Source organism: Balaenoptera physalus (assembly GCF_965194825.1).
Source record: "Balaenoptera physalus genome assembly, chromosome: 5".
Classification (NCBI taxonomy): Eukaryota; Metazoa; Chordata; class Mammalia; order Artiodactyla; family Balaenopteridae; genus Balaenoptera; species Balaenoptera physalus.
Genome location: NC_138884.1, coordinates 56,160,532 through 56,177,027, shown reverse-complemented (window position 1 = coordinate 56,177,027; position 16,496 = coordinate 56,160,532). Strand labels below are relative to the sequence as shown.

The window sequence follows — 16,496 nt, the reverse complement described above, 5'->3', positions numbered from 1 at the left end:
ACCCCTGCATTGTTCAAGGATCAACTGTAATTCAAAACTGAGTTACACCTGCTTCCTTCCCACCCCTATTCCATATTTTAATCATTGCCACATCTGGCAAAGTTAAAGTCCCTCTTACTCCCTTTGGATAAAATATTCTCTGGTCCTCCTTAGACATTAATTGCATTTTAAGTGTGGCTTTCTTCTGACATTGGACCTTGTCATGAGCATCTTGAGGGAAGGGTCTGACTCTGACTCAGTGCTCTATCTCCTGCAGCAACTTCCATAGTGCCTCACACCCAATTCACATTCCATAAATGTTGATCGAAGTGAACTTTTTTCTGTTTTGGAGGTAAGGCAAGAGTAAAACATAAACTGATGGGAGGTCAGCTACAAGGCAGGAGTGGTGCTTATTTCTCCTTGTTGGCAGCAAGAACTTGCACCAGAACTGAGGAGAGAGCCTTGCTCTTACATCTGACACTGCCTCTCACCCACTCCTTCTTCCAGCTGTCTGTCTCCGTGTGTCCTACTGCAGCCTTCTCACCACATTTGTACGTTTGTCAACACTGGGCAGAAATCACTGTCCTATAACGCTAAGGCCAGTCTGTTGTAGTAGGTTTTGTTGTTGTTGTTGACTGGTTTTTTCAGGATAAAGCAATAGCCACAGACACTGAAAAAATGGGAAGTTTTGTTTGTTTGTTTTGTTTTGTTTTGTTTTTGTACTAACTCAGAGCTAACCCTAAACCCTTAACCCTAAAAAGAACACGTGATTTCTAAAGAACTCATGGGTGGGCTAGGACCAAAGTGATGATCAAAAGGGGAAGAGAGGAGGCTTCTTTTTCTTCTGCCATTCATATGTTATTTTCTGGATTCCTGCTGTACTTGTCTCACAAGTAGAACCCCGTCAATTTTAAAAGTGGCATCAGAATTCAGTCTATACACACTTTAAGGACCCTGAGTTTCAGCATGGAATCATTCCTTTTTCACCTGGTGAGGAACAGCTACAAGTGCTGATTATTTTAACAGCTTCCAAACACATTTAATGTGGTTTCCTTAAGAACCTAATCGACTGACAGGACATTATTAAAAATCTCACTATGTGTCTAAAATTGTCTTTATAGGTCCATTATTTATCAGCTAAGGAGTCACTGCCCCATAAAACCAACATCCAAAGCCATTGCTTCAACAGTACACATTTACTTTAATATCTTCAAGCTTTTTTGACTTTGCTCCAAAGATGTGAAATAAGTCATTTCACTGCCGTGTGCTTCCATCCATCATGATTGTGCGTAATCCTCACTGATCCTTGAAGCAGAGCCTTTGTGATTTGAAGATAACATCACACGGTGATGACCACATATAATTTCCTCACAGCTGCAGGGTGACATATTAGAGGATATTAACGCTGCTGAGTCAAAATGTTAATTTTTTATGTATTTACATTTTTAGTATGTATGCATGCTGTGCATATTTAGAAAACAAATGGAATCTTCTGCTTGCTTAAAAACAAGAAGTGCATTTATTTCAGCTCGAGTCGATACTCCATTTCCAGGCTCCCTTATAATGTGTTCATTACTTTGTTTAAAGTGCTAATTCACCAGGTTTGTTAGCAAGCAGGCACATATACAAACAACTGGAAGTCCATCTGCCCTTCCCCCTCCACATGTTTATTATATACCAGTAATCTGAAACAGGCTACACCTAAATGTATCCTGGGTCTCTCTCCTCTCCTTGTCATCCTTAATGAGTCTTTTATTTAAAGACTCTTTACTATAACTGAAATAGTGACAAATAAGGATTTACTTACTGAGTAGCTATGGGAAGACTCTGAGAGATGGGCTTCGGAATAGGCTCTGTTTTTAAGCAATTAGTGGATGCACGCTCACCATTTAGACATATTTGAGGTTATCCTCCTTTTTTGATTACAGACAGGAAGGTCAGATGCAAATGCCTTCCTGCACAGATGGGGCTTTTATGATGGGCCGTTAATCCTTGCAGAGGCTGCTAGATTGGTGGGCTGGAAACTCAGTTCCCCTATTTTAGTAACTGCGGTCCTGGTACAAATTAAGCAGTGCCAGTGTAAACTTCCTCTAGTGTATCCTGTGAACTCGTTCCAGACGTCACCTGTGGGGAGGAATGGGCGTGGAAGGTGGGCTGAGGAGGATTACAGGAGAACTCACTCTGTGGTTTGCCGGCCTCTCTGAGAATACTGGCATTTTAGGGGCACCGTTTCTGACAGTTGTGCTTCTACCACTGTGGGTCCAGCAAGGATCTGAATCAGGATTTGTCAGAGGGTCACCACCTACCAAGAAGAATTCAAGACTTGCTTCCCAGTCAGCTTAATTCGTCGAAAATATGCCCCTAGATTTTACTGTACGTGAAGTGACCGGTGTCGTAGCAGTTCCGTGGGACACATCGTCAGTCACCTCCTGCAGCGCCTGGAGATGGGCTCCTAACACCTCTTAATTGTGTTTAGATTGTATAATTAATACATCTGGCTGGCCATGGGGAGATTTCTCTCTTCATTCTCTCAAACCGTACGGACAAGGCAGTTGTAAATTGCCACACACACAGCCAAGCAGTGCCCTGTTCCTCTTGGCCTGGAGTGGATTTTGAGAACCAAGTGGTACAGTCCAGGTGAAGCTTCTCATGGGCCTCCAAATTCCCCACAATTTCCTAGTATTTTTGACTCCAATATTTTTTTTTCTTTCATTTAACAAATTGATAAGGGCTCCCTACTAGGTACTACTGATTTTGCCAAATTCTACTTTGTTTTGAATCTTAAAGGCGTTTTGGAAGCTGACGGTTTGTGGAAAGGTCTTCCCTGGTCGTGCCTGAAAGACAAACCACTGGTGTGTTGGTTTTCTTCCTCAGGGGACACCTGAGATCTCCATTCCTGGTCACAGAAACATTCGTATACTTACACTGTAGTATTCTTAGTTTTCCTAATATGCCTACGCTAGCATAAGCCTTTTGAAAACTGTTCAGCAGTGGATGTTATTAACAGAGAAGGGTCTTCTGTGGACATAATGGAGGGGTGAAGGGGACAGAAACATAGGAACTCCTCTCCTCTCCCCAGAAAAGTTCATATTGAAAGCTGCTGTGTGTCAGAGTTTTCTTGGATTGTTGGTTCTTTGCTGTGGTTTTAATGTCTTCTGCCATCACTAATTACCTTTCATACAACAATTTCTCATTTAAACCTGTAATAATAACACAGAGACTTCAGTAGATAGACTGGTAAAGGACACATAGACAAACCCATTTCCAATCGCCATGAGGATAAATCCATACACTTTTTCATGACTTACAAAGTATTTCAAAATTAGCACAGCCAGGTCCTGAGTGGCTCTTTCGAATGTTCTTCAAGATCCAGCCATACTGAACTTTTTTCAGTTCCTTGAAGGCATCCTATTCTGTTGCGCTTCTGGGTTTTTGCATGTTTTTCCTCTTCTTGGGACCTCTTCCAAGCTCTCTCACCCTGCCCATCTCCTCCAGCAGCTGACTCCCACTCAGTGGCTCTGTCTCAGCCTCCTCCAGGCAGCTTTACCTGCTTCCTGGACCGAGTTGGTACCCTGTCAGAGACTTCCATGGTCCCTGGGCTTACCTGGTTTGCATTTTACAAAAGTTTGCAATAGTCTCAAGGCAGTCCCATGTCTAAGCGTCTGCCTTACATTCTCTTGTTGCTCATCCCACTGTGCCACCGTCTCTGTTGCCTCATGACAAAGGACTCAGTTTGGAGACAACTTTCTTTAAGTCAAGAAGCCCAGCCCAAGTCCACTTCACTGTTGGATTCTTGAATATTCCACTCAGCTACCTGCAACCTGTTCCACAGGAGGGGAGGGGAGAGGCAAATTGAATGGTCTCTCTGCTCCTTCTTCCTCTCCAGCTCGAAGGGTTTTTCTAGGCTGGGGTACAGAGGTGGAGAGTGTAGGGGTCGTATTGGTGGGGGAGGGCCTGGGTCTCCTAGCTCCAATTTCCACATTCAAGTTTGTTTTTTCTTCTGTCTTTCACCTGTGCCCTGGGCTCTGTGAATTTGGTATCTGTGCTGGTCTGATTCTGCTAACTTTCTCTGGGGGCACATGGTGGCCCACACTCCCTGGTCCAATGCGGGATGATTGCAGTGGATGAGGAAAGAACTCATTGGTTGACATCTCAAATTATTATGAGATTACACAGATTTCATACTTAAGTGTAATTATGTATCCAGGGTCCTTGTCCCCACCATACTGAAAGTTCTGTGAGTACAGTAGATACTTGAACAGTTTTGTTGTTTGAAAGAAAGATTTTTTAAATGGTCAGCCTCGCTTACAGTAAAAGAAATCCAAATCAAAGCAACTATGTAACACCAATTTTCACCAACCAAATTAACCAAGATCGTTTTATTATTTTAAAATTTCCTTAAACAACAAGGTCTTACTGTATAGCACAGGAAACTATATTCAATTTCCTGTGATAAACCACAGTGGAAAAGAATATGAAAAAGAATGTATATATATATGTATAACTGAGTCATTTGCTCTGCAGCAGTAATTAACACAACATTGTAATTCAACTATACCTCAATAAAAAATAAATTAAAAAAAATTTCCTAGTGCAGGCAAAGTTACAATGAAACAGTCTCAAGAATGTATCTTGGATGTAACTGTTTTTAAAAATAAATTTATTTACTTATTTATTTACTTATTTATTTATTTATTTTTGGCTGTGTTGGGTCTTTGTTGCTGCGCGCGGGCTTTCTCTAGTTGTTGCAAGCGGCAGCTACTCTTCCTTGTGGTGTGTGGGCTTCTTATGGCGGTGGCTTCTCTTGTCGTGGAGCACGGGCTCTAGGCGCAAAGGCTTCAGTAGTTGTGGCTTGCGAGCTCTAGAGCGCAGGCTCAGTAGTTGTGGTGCATGGGCTTAGTTGCTTGGCGGCATGTGAGATCTTCCCAGACCAGGGCTCGAACCCATGTCACCTGCATTGGCAGGCAGATTGTTAACCACTGCACCACCAGGGAAGCCCGACATTGTCTTTTAGCAAATAATCTAAAATGCACAAGGGTCTTATCATGGCCTTCATTATAAAAGTGGGCAAATTGGAAGTAAATGATCAAGTATAAGAAAAATGGTAAATTTTTATTTGTTTATTCAATGCTGGAATATTATACAACCCCTAAAAATGATGTTTACGAAGAGTCCCTAATGACATGTGGAAATGCTGATGGTACTGAGTGAAAAAAAAGTTATTATATGACAATATTTAATATAATCTCATCTATGTAAAAATCTACATATGGAAAATTGTATAGAAAAAGAACTAAGAGAAAAATATCCATGTTAGTAGTTATTTATTCTAAAAGGCCTACATGGGGGGATTTTTATGTTCATTTATACTATGTAAAATTGTTTTTCATATTTTCTTCCATGGCTCACTTTGTAGTCAGAAAAATAAAACCGTAAGCTCCCTGTTTTGAGCCCCCTCTCTGCATAGAAGATCACGGTGGCCTCCGGGGCTTGAGCCTGAAGCTTGCCTACAGTTGGTGCCCAGGGTGACTGGCCACTTGTAGCCTGTCACAGCTGAGCAGCCTGCCCTCGGGAACGATGCTTTTCTGATTGTACATCAGACACTGAGATTAATCCTCAAGCCCTGTTGCTCTGATTTCTGGCTTCTTTCCCTGTACATCATAACTCATTTTGAGCTCTCCCAAGGAATTCTCTCCTGCAAAGAGATTTTGACTTCAAGCCTCTTAAGACAAAGGTGTTTCCTAGGTTTTAGGAATTTATTTTTCTTTTCTGGTTGGTTGAATAAAAATCAGTCAACCTTCAGATTGACTCCAGAGCAAGGTTTGAGAGCATATTGGTTTTGTGTGGTCTTCTGTTGGGGGCTTGTATAAGACAGAGTTGGGAAGAGAGGTTTGCAGGAATGTATTAACACAGGACCCACTCAGACTGTTGTTTTGGGGTCTATTCACAGGATTGGGTGTTCAGTATGAGTTTTTAAGCCATGGATAAATGAATGAGGAATAAATACAGGTAGCGAACAAAAAGAGTTGAACTTTGCAGACTCAAATAGTTACAGTCTCGTGTGTAATGTGAAACTGTAAACTAACTCAGATTAATGTGATGCTTTGGGCAACCTGCGGTTGATTGTTTTATATTTTCAGGTGTCATTTATTGATTTCTCCTTGCCTCTGGGTACTCGCTCCATCATGCAATGTGGTATGTCTGGTGATTGATCTGATGCCTCTTTTAAGGCTTAATATGGAGCCATGGAGAGAGGCAGAGGCCTTGAGTGATTATGGAGCCTCTACAACTCCCTCTTTTGTTTTTTTATTGAAGTATAATTGACCTACAACACTATGTTAGTTTCTGGTACACAACATGGTGATTTGATATTTCTATACATGACAAAATGATCACCACGATAAGTCTAGTTACCATCTGTCACCATACAAAGTTGTTATACTATTATTGTCTGTATACCCATGCTGTAGATTTCATCCCCATGACTTATTTATTTTGTCACTGGAAGTTTGTACCTCTTATTCTCCCTCACTTATTTCACTCATCCCGCCCACCCTCTCCCTTCTGGCAACTGTCCGTTTGTTCTTTCCATCTGTGACTCTGTTTCTGTTTTATGTTTGTTCATTTGTTTTGCTTTTTAGATTCCACATCTAAGTGAAATCATATGGTATTTGTCTTTCTCTATCTAACTTATTTCACTTCGCATAATACCCTCAAGGTCCATCCCTGTTGTTGCAAATGGCAACATTTCATTCTTTCTATGGTTGAGTAATATTCCATTGGATATTTATACATCTTCTTTATCCATTCATCTACTGATGGACATTTAGGTTGCTTTCATATCTCAGCTTTTGTAAATAATGCTGCAGTGAAGATAAGGGTGTATATGTCTTTTCAATTTAGTGTTTTTGTTTTCTTCAGAAAAATACCCAGAAGTGGAATTGCTGGATCGTGTGGTATTTCTGTTTTTAATTTTTTGAGAAAGCTCCATACTGTTTTCCACAGTGGCTGTGCCAGTTCCCATTCTCTCTCTCTGTAACTCTTGAGCCCTTTCCACTGGCTTTTTTTTTTTTTTTTTTTTTTAAAGCCTTATTCTTTTAAATTTTATTTATTTATTTATTTATGGCTGTGTTGGGTCTTCGTTTCTGTGCGAGGGCCTTCTCCAGTTGTGGCAAGTGGGGGCCACTCTTCATCGCGGTGCGCGGGCCTCTCGCTATCGCGGCCTCTCTTGCCGCGGAGCACAGGCTCCAGACGCGCAGGCTCAGTAATTGTGGCTCACGGGCCCAGCTGCTCTGCGGCATGTGGGATCTTCCCAGACCAGGGCTCGAACCCGTGTCCCCTGCATTGGCAGGCGGACTCCCAACCACTGCGCCACCAGGGAAGCCCTCCACTGGCTTTTGGTAGCTGTATACCAAAATGATGCAAACAGCCATGTCTGGTTTAAGACCTCCAGAGAATGAGACTTAAGTTAGGAGGATAGAAGGAGTTAAGGGCTGTAAGGAATTTCTACACTTATCAGGCAGTCAGAGGCAGAGAATGACCGAGAGGCGCACCAGGATAAAGCATGCTAAGAGGGGAAAGAAGGTCAAAGAAGGGGGTGATCCAAAGTCTCATGTGTTGCACACCTTTCAGGTGGGTTAGGAATTAGAGGAGGCCATTACATTTGGTCATTAGAAGGTGGTCAGAGACCTTTTCAAGAGCAATACAGCAGTTGAATTGTGGAGGTTGAAGGCAGATTACAGTGAAGTGAGAAGTTAGGGAGGCAAGGAAGTTGGGTGGTGAAGGAAAGAAAAGAGATGGGGTGGTTGTTGAGAAAAACTTTGGGGAGAGTAGGTAATGCGGAGTACGTTTGGAGGTAGAGGTCAAGGAGAATGAAGAGAGATGGGGGTAAAAGATGCACTAATGTTGCAGTAATGTTCAAATAATGTTGAAAATCGGATTAAAAAATGTGGGTGGAGGAATTAGCCATTTCATCCTGTGAGGGGAGATGAAATGGAATAAAGAGTTTGGCAGGAAAGAATCAAAGGTGTTCATGCTTGATGGGCTGAATCAAGTAGAAGGTGAAATAACTGGGGAGGATGTGGAAGGGTGGGCAGCGTGGGCTGGTGACCAGGGAACAGTAGCAAGGGTTTCAAAGCTGCTGCCATGAAAGCGGGAAGGAGCAACGATAAACCAGCTCTAGGTGCCTTTAGAAGTAATTAATATACGTCACACTCTTCATTTAAACAGCTTCTAGAGAGCCCCATGATCAGACAAATCTATAAGTATTTATTTATTGTACCCACAAAATATTCCAGAGATCTGCTTACTTTCTCTTCAAAGCATCCCCTTGGTGATCATTCTTTTTCATTCCTCTATTTGTACACTAGAGAAAGCCTCAGTTAGATGCAACTAGTTTTTAGGCCACTGCACACCTGCGGATCTTGTTGACGCATGGCATGCCGGAGCCCCGCACTCTCTATAAGCACTGGCTTTAAAGAGGAAGAGGCCAAGACTTTTCAAATAATGGAGCCTTGAATCAGTCATGTTTCCTGGGTTTTCAGTTCTAACCGGTACCCACTCATTAAGGTAATCATAAAACGGAGTTACCTCCATCTGCTCCAGCAACTTTCAGAGTGCTCCTGGCACTGCGAGGAAAGCACAGGAAAAAGAAAACAAAAAGGTTGGCATTGTGTGGAAACCGTACACTAAATCAGGGGGAAATAGCCTCCTTATCAGATTTCTCTCAATACAGCCATCATTTCCTTTATAATTTACTGAAGGGCTATAATGGGGATTAATTTGCCTCTTAGGATATCAAGAATTGTTTCTAATATTGGCAAAAGGCTGCCTGTAATTTGAAACTCCTGAAGTTCAGAGAAAGGTCAGGGCCTGTTCACTTGCGTGCTGCTAAAAGAGGATTTTTGCGGAGGACACTCTGGGTTCAACTTCTGGAATGGCTACAGAGGTCTCAAAGGCTTCTCGTGCGGATGAGTGGGTGCTGGGTATGGGACTGAGATCTCTTCTTTGGCAAAGAACACGTCTCAGACGATCAGCAATTAAGAAAGTGTATCACTGAGGGTATGGAGAGAAAGACCTGTTTTAACAGATTTCAGGGACAGTTGATCTGTTTTATTGACAAGGATTTTTTAGTCTAAATATGGCTAGAAATCACAATCACTATATACAAGACTTCGGGATGAAACAAGACCTATGTGTCCGCTGAATGGTGTTTTAGCCACTGCAAACAGTGCTTTGAATCCTACAGGGGAAGATGGACAGGACCTATAACCAGAAGTCTCTTCGCTTTTCCTAGGTCTTTACTCCTTTTTCATTTTGGGGGGTAATTCAGGATTTGTGACTTTTCTTCCATCTTTGGGATGGAGGATGGTAAATGGGATTTGAAGCGTTATTACCACTTAAGATAGGACAGAGGGCATTTTCACCTATATGGGGAGCTGAACACAACCAAGTTCTTTAATTAAAGGATGCCTCTTACACAGGTGAGAACAAGAGACAGTGCTGGGCATCCCAGAGAATTAGCCCTATAGATTTAATCACAACTGATACAACAGCTTCTGTGAACTACGTATCAGGTCATGAAAATGACTTTCCAACTCAGCTCTTTGTAATTTTACCTCTAGTTAAAGACTAAAGTTTCCCCCCAATTCTATTATCAACCAACCTTAATCCCCGCCCCCCACCACCACCAATGCCTGAGACTGGTTTGCTGACTCTGGAAGGCCACGTTTGGGAGATGAGCCACGTGGGGCCTCTGCGCACAGCTTAGGAGCTCTGTGAACGAGGGGCACACGGTGCCCGAGTTCTGGGAGCTCTCGGGGGATATGCTGATATGATGAACTGTTTCTTTTATCTGATAGTTCTTTCTATACCCCTGGCAAGCATCTATCGCATGCTGCCCTAGGACTTGAAGGGTTGTTCAATCGGAAAGGGATGAAAACTCAGTTGCTGTGCTGGGCCTGGCCATTTGCTAAAAACCTCAAACACGCAATTTGTACGGGTCCCAAGCTTCTACTTTCCTGATGTATACTGCCTTTGCGCTACTCTCCAGCCATCTGTGCTGCAACAGTGGTAATTGCAATCCCTTTTACCCTTTGGTGTAGAAATGAGACGCTGTGTTCATAGCATCCGTGCCTTCTCTGTGCTCCCATGTCCTCTCCAGACTGCCATCCTCTGTGCCAGCACTGTGCAGCTGACCTCTACAACACCGGGAGCGTCTGCCTGAGGTGCCAGAATGCCCGGTACCTGCTGCTAGAAGATCTCTGTGTTCCCGATTGCCCTTCTGGATACTTCGCAGAGAGAGGAGCTTGTAAAAGTGAGTAAGTGCTGGACACAGGAGCTGGCGTGCCCCGTGAGCTTCTCTTGGGCAATAGCTGAGAAGGCTGGAACTTCCCGAGAGAGAGAGAGAGGCAGGAAGCACACTGTGGGGCTATAAACCAGACCAGCTAATGCTCTCTGCGCTGGGGCTTTTATTAACGGCTCTTGGGATGTTGCTTTGGAAGGGCATTTGGCTTCATAGGTTCTCTTTATGTCTCTTCCGTCTGCAGAATGTCACTGCTCCTGCAGAACCTGCCAGGGCAGAGGCCCCTTCTCCTGCTCCTCATGTGACACCGACCTCGTTCTGTCCCATCTTGGCACCTGCAGCGCTGCCTGCTTCCCAGGGCACTATCTCGATGACAACCACACTTGCCAGCGTAAGTTTTAAAAAATGAACTTTCTCTCCTTTCCTGCTCTTCTGGAGTCGTTGAAGGAAGCAGGGATTTTTTTGCTTCCATATTTTCACCTGGTAACCTTTATTTTTGGAAAAGAAAGAAAATGAATCTACAAAGCATATGGATGCCATTAGCATTATAACTCAGATATGGGCCTAATTGGAAGTGCTGGACTAGGGATCTCCTCTGCAAGTGCCAGCTGTGTGATCTTGGGTCAGTCATTTAACCTCTCTGTTCTCTAGTTATCTCATTAAAATCATAAAATTGTTAGTCTAGTTTATTCCTATGGTTTCTCTCAGTGATCCAATTCCAAGGTCCTAAGCGGAGAGTGGAGCTCATTCTAGTATAAAGGCCTCAACCTCAGCGCTTCTCTGGGTTTAATTTGTTTTTGACATGTATTTGTTGAATACTGACAGTATGCAAGGCTTGATAGGCTACAAAGTATTCAGTTTCTGCCCAAACAGTAGTTATTTTGTCTTGCATGAAAGTTACTGGTATAGATGTCTTAGTTCTCAAATAAGTTAAAATATGATTAATTACCTGAGTCACGTACAAACAGTAAGGATAAATTAGGGCAAGGGCAAATCTGGGTGGAAAAAAAATTAGGAAGTGATTCACAGATGAAGGAACAGTTTTGAAATAGGCTGAGGCAGCTTACTTTATTTCAATCAGTAAAGTGTCAGTTGCCAAAAAACTGTGTTATACTTTTCTCATTTTGAAAATGACAGTTAACAAATACAGTACTGATATTTCAATTTTCTGTCCTAGGAAGTACCATGTTGAAAGAACTATAGAGTAATGGTTAGGAGAGTGGGCTCTAGAATCAGGTAACTAAAGTTCAAATCCTAACTGCCACTTAACTAGCTTTGTGACCTTGAGCAGGTGAACTAACCACTAGGCTTCAGTTTCTTTTTTCTATAAAAGGGAGATTATAATAGTGCCTACCTCTAATGTTATTGCACTTAGCACAGACCCTAGCAGAGAATAAGCTCTCAGTATAGCTACTGTTGTTACCATCATCATCATCATCATGTGAAACGAGAGGCAAATCAAGCAGTAAAAGATATTTATATTTTATAGATCAAAAGATAGGTATTACTGTTAGTTTATGGAGATTCTTGCAAGGATTTGCATTTGAAACCCACCATTTTACATCATCCGTTGAGATACCAGAGGTAAAAATCCCTTTTGGATCAATGAAAAGAGTTTTTTGGGTTTTTTTTTTACTTTTGTAACAAAAACTTTGCTTGGTATATATCAACTATCTGCCGGAATCTGTAGATTCTGTAACACAAGAGACACGAATGAAACACTTGCATATTCTATTCAAGAGCAAAAGAGTGTTGGTGTAGAAGTAGTGACTTAGATTTATGAGGCTCTTCACTGCAGTGGAATCACAGAAATAAAAGTTAAAAAGAAAAACCAGAATCCCTTATATGGCTTATAGGTGGCAAAAATACGTTGCATTGAAATATTTCTCTTCTGGGAAGCTTCTGCTCTGCACAAATGCATCTGCTAGGCTACCATGTAAATAAATAAGATTTTATAGACCATTTCAGTTAAAATAAGCATCTTCTAACTTTAGTCCTTTGCTAAAGCTTAGGTTTCCTTCATCCAAAGACTGAGTAAGGTATGCCCCTAAATTGGGCTATTTGAATTTCTAATACATAAAAAAAATCCACAATGCCCCTTTCTTTTTTTTTTTTTTAATAAATTTTATTTGTTTGTTTGTTTATTTATTTATTTATTTATTTATTTATTTATTTATTTATTTATGGCTGTGTTGGGTCTTCGTTTCTGTGTAAGGACTTTCTCTTGTTGCGGCAAGTGGGGGCCACTCTTCATCGTGGTGCGCGGGCCTCTCACTATCGCGGCCTCTCTTGTTGCGGAGCACAGGCTCCAGATGCGCAGGCTCAGTAGTTGTGGCTCACGGGCCTAGTTGCTCCGCGGCATGTGGGATCTTCCCAGACCAGGGCTCGAACCCGTTTCCCCTGCATTGGCAGGCAGATTCTCAACCACTGCGCCACCAGGGAAGCCCCACAATGTCCCTTTCTAATGCTCATCGTTATAGACAATTATAGGCCTGACAATTTTAGGAATTGTGCAGTAAAGGGCTTTTAAGGAAATATAATCAATATTAAGGGGAGGCATTAATAACCATATTATAGAAGAAAGTAAGAGCTTCAGAGCTGTCTAGATTCTGATTACAGGAACCTTTAGAAGTTGCGTACTGAGCTCTAACATTTCAGGATAACCAGTTGAGAAGAAACTTTAAAGAAGAGATGATAAATGAGGTCCTCAGTACTTGAAACCGTAGTGCCCTAGAGTAGGAGGAAGACTCCAGTGCACCTGAACCAACCTCGCACCCAGGGCAGAGATTCCCTCTTACCCCCTCATAGGCTGCTACAGATGAGGAAGGAAGCCAGGTGCTTCGGTGGGGATGAGGGCTGTTTCTCATCAGCCCTAGAGCTTTCTTCTGGAGCAGTGTAGAATGGCTCCTCCCTCATTCACAGGATTCCCTTCCAAAGTGTGACATGAGCTTGGAGTTCTCTGCTCTGAGCAGGGCTGGAGTCAGTGGAGTATTGAGCAGAAAGGGAGGACCGTCTCCGATGTACAGTAGGAAACAGGGAGGGAGAATGGGCTTCATAGGCTGTGTGGTTCCTTCCTCCTCAATGAACGACAGTTAAAGTATCACTACATCTCTGCTTCCCTCACTGCTTCCTGGTCCCCTCGGCCCCTTCTTCACTGTCCTCTTAGCACTTTCCATGGGGTCACTGACCTCGGAGAGCTGCACCTGCTACTCCAGACGTTGTCACACCAACGTGACTGCAGGAAGACTGATACCCTCTGGTCTGAATATTGTAAGAGGGAGAAAAGGCTCCTCACCCACACTCCTCTGAACGGGGAAGCTAGAACCCAAGGGGTTTGGTTATGTGCAGAACTACTTTGAGTGAGACAAGGTCACTTGGGGATTGCCTTGGAGACGGCTGAGGGGTTCGATTAAAGAGGAAGAAGCGTTTGAAGAGAAATGATGGAAGCCCCCTGCTTCTTAGTGTGACACCACTGCATCCCTCCAAATCCTCCATATAGTCTTTTAACATTTCCAGATGCTCGGTGGGACCCCGTTTCTTTTGGGAGTCAGTGAAGGAGCTGAGTTATGCTTTGGGAATGAGAGACTTCATAGAAGGATTCAAGAACACGGAGGCAGACAGAAGCTTGAGGAAGTAAACTACAAGAAACTCTCAGCTGTCAGTACAGGGGCCTTGTTTTGCAGCTCCATGTCCAGCAGGGCGTCCAGCTGACATTGAGGTTACATGAAGGCTCTTCAGTTTAAGATTGTGTTCGTTTCTTTAGTAACCATATCAACTTTTAGTAAGCTTTTAATCAACTAAGATTCTTAGATCATTTTTATAATAATGCTTTCTAAACAGGCCTCTGTCCCCTCTGTTTGTACAATTGGTTATAGAACATAAATGCAGGACTTTACTTACAGTTTAGCTTACTTCATCTGATTACTTTTAGTTTATTGATACAATGGGCCTAAATAAGCTTGAGTTTTTCTTTCAGCTGGTGGAACTTAACTATGTGTGTATCCTATGTAAGTGTGTGTGGAATATTTAAATATCATTAGCAAAATTTCTTTGTTTTCATTAAAGTAATTAATAAAAATATTGGCCAACTAAGAAATTAAGACTGCATCATAATACTCTACTAAAGACATTCATTTCCAATTACAAAGATTTACTGACAACTTTCTGAGTATGTATTTCAACCATCTTCAAATCCACTTGCAGCTGGTAGACCCCACTTCATTTTTGTATTCACAAGTTTATATTTAGGGTTTTTGTCAAACCCTTTGGCAAAATTAAGATACAACATGTGTAGAAATCCTACCTCCCAACAGGATAAAAGTTTAGTCTCATGTAAGTTTCCAACAATAAAAATATTTTTTCTAACATTTTCAAACTGTTTGAAAATCCAGTCTAGAATTTTCCTAGGACCTTTAATTACAAGTCTATATATTCTAACAAATATTTTATACCAGTGGCTTTTCTTGTAGGTGAAACAAAAGGAGTTTCTTTTTATTTTAGAGGGAGGTCATTTTTCTGCACTGTGCCACACACTTTGATATCCTTTAGCACTAAAACTCACATGATCACTCTCTAGACTTTTCCTCTGACACATGCTGAGAGAAGATTTTAGAGTGAGGCAGAGATGCTAGTGCTTGAGTATATATTATTACAATATCTGGCTTCTTTCACTTATGTTGTAAATATTTATTGAACACCAACAAAATTACAGATAACCAGCTAGGTGCTGGGGACTATTGCAAGGAACAACAGAAACCTAGTCTTTGCTTTCATGAAGCTTACAGCTGTAAAGGATACAGATGGTAAATAATCGCTGAAATTCAACACTTTTATGTATGGCATGAATGAAAGGTATAAGAACAGTACCTGGGAGACCTGTTCTAGACTGGAGAGTCAGGGAAGGCCTTCTTGAAGAAGAGACTGAAGAATGAGTAAGAGTTAAAGACAAGAGACTTGGAGATTATATTGAGAGGATTCAAATAATGTGTATTATGATTTCTAGGTAGAAAGAATGGAGGGAATGATGGAGAAGCAATATTTACAGAAATGATGGCTGGAATTTTTCCAGGACTGAAGAAGGATATGAGTTCATAGATGAAAGTGTCCTCTGACACCTGAGAAGTATGAATTAAAAAATCACTCTTGGGCTTCCCTGGTGGCGCAGTGGTTGAGAATCTGCCTGCCAATGCAGGGGACACGGGTTCAAGCCCTGGTCTGGGAAGATCCCACATGCTGTGGAGCAGCTAGGCCCGTGAGCCACAACTACTGAGCCTGTGCGTCTGGAGCCTGTGCTCCGCAACAAGAGAGACTGCCACAGTGAGAGGCCCGCGCACCGCGATGAAGAGTGGCCCCCGCTCGCCGCAACTAGAGAAAGCCCTCGCACAGAAATGAAGACCCAACACAGCCAAAAATAAATAAATTAATTAATTTTTTAAAAAATCACTCTTACAGATACATGGAAAATAGAATGCAAGGGAGTCAAACCAATTAGGAGGCTATGATAGTGGTCTAGGAGGAGATGATGATGGCTTGGACGTATTGGCATTTGTAGATATGGAGAAAAGCAAAAAGTTCTGGGAATTATATAGGAGAGTTCAAACAAATAAGATCCAGTAAGTAATTGAATTAGGAGTGAGAGAAAGGGAGGTGCCAGGAGAGACTCTAAGGTTTCTAGCATGAACAACTGAGTCGATGGAGAAACGCTAGTTGTTGAATCAGGCAGAGATGGAAGCATGACCAGATTTGGAGATCATCCCTGAATGCCTAAATTAAGTGACTGCTAGGAATTACAACTGAGCAAGTCAGTAAGCCAGGTCACCTTTAAGTCCTTCGCATCTTAAAATATGGGATTTCCTGAGCTCCAGAATAAGTTGATGCCTAATTTTAATCCTGGCATCAGACAAAAATCTGAATCTACATCATAAACTGTAGGGGCCTTGATTCCTTAAGAAGCAAGTTTCCAATGACACTGTGGACTATTATTCCAGAGATCTTGGAATAAGTACAAATTAATCCTGTTGCTGAGTCACAGGGCAGTTTGGATGTGGGACTTCTGTACTTGGGTTTATAATTTATCTTCTCTGGAAAATAAAATTACCCTTTTTGATTTTGGAAAATAAGATTAACATTTTCTGTTTCTGTTGATCGTGGGGTAGGGTTCTGAGCCGTGATTAAAAAACAGGTTGGAGCGAGGCTCTGTTCCTTTGCAGCATCT

General features: G+C 42.1%; 1 protein-coding gene across 1 annotated transcript in view; it reads left to right on the top strand.

Moving 5' to 3' along the window:
* Positions 1 to 16,496, top strand: part of FRAS1 (Fraser extracellular matrix complex subunit 1) — a 443,799-nt gene that overhangs the window by 267,247 nt on the left and 160,056 nt on the right. The window contains 2 exon segments of the mRNA XM_082464007.1: positions 10,142 to 10,294; positions 10,527 to 10,673. Coding sequence (XP_082320133.1) covers positions 10,142 to 10,294; positions 10,527 to 10,673 — 300 coding nt within the window.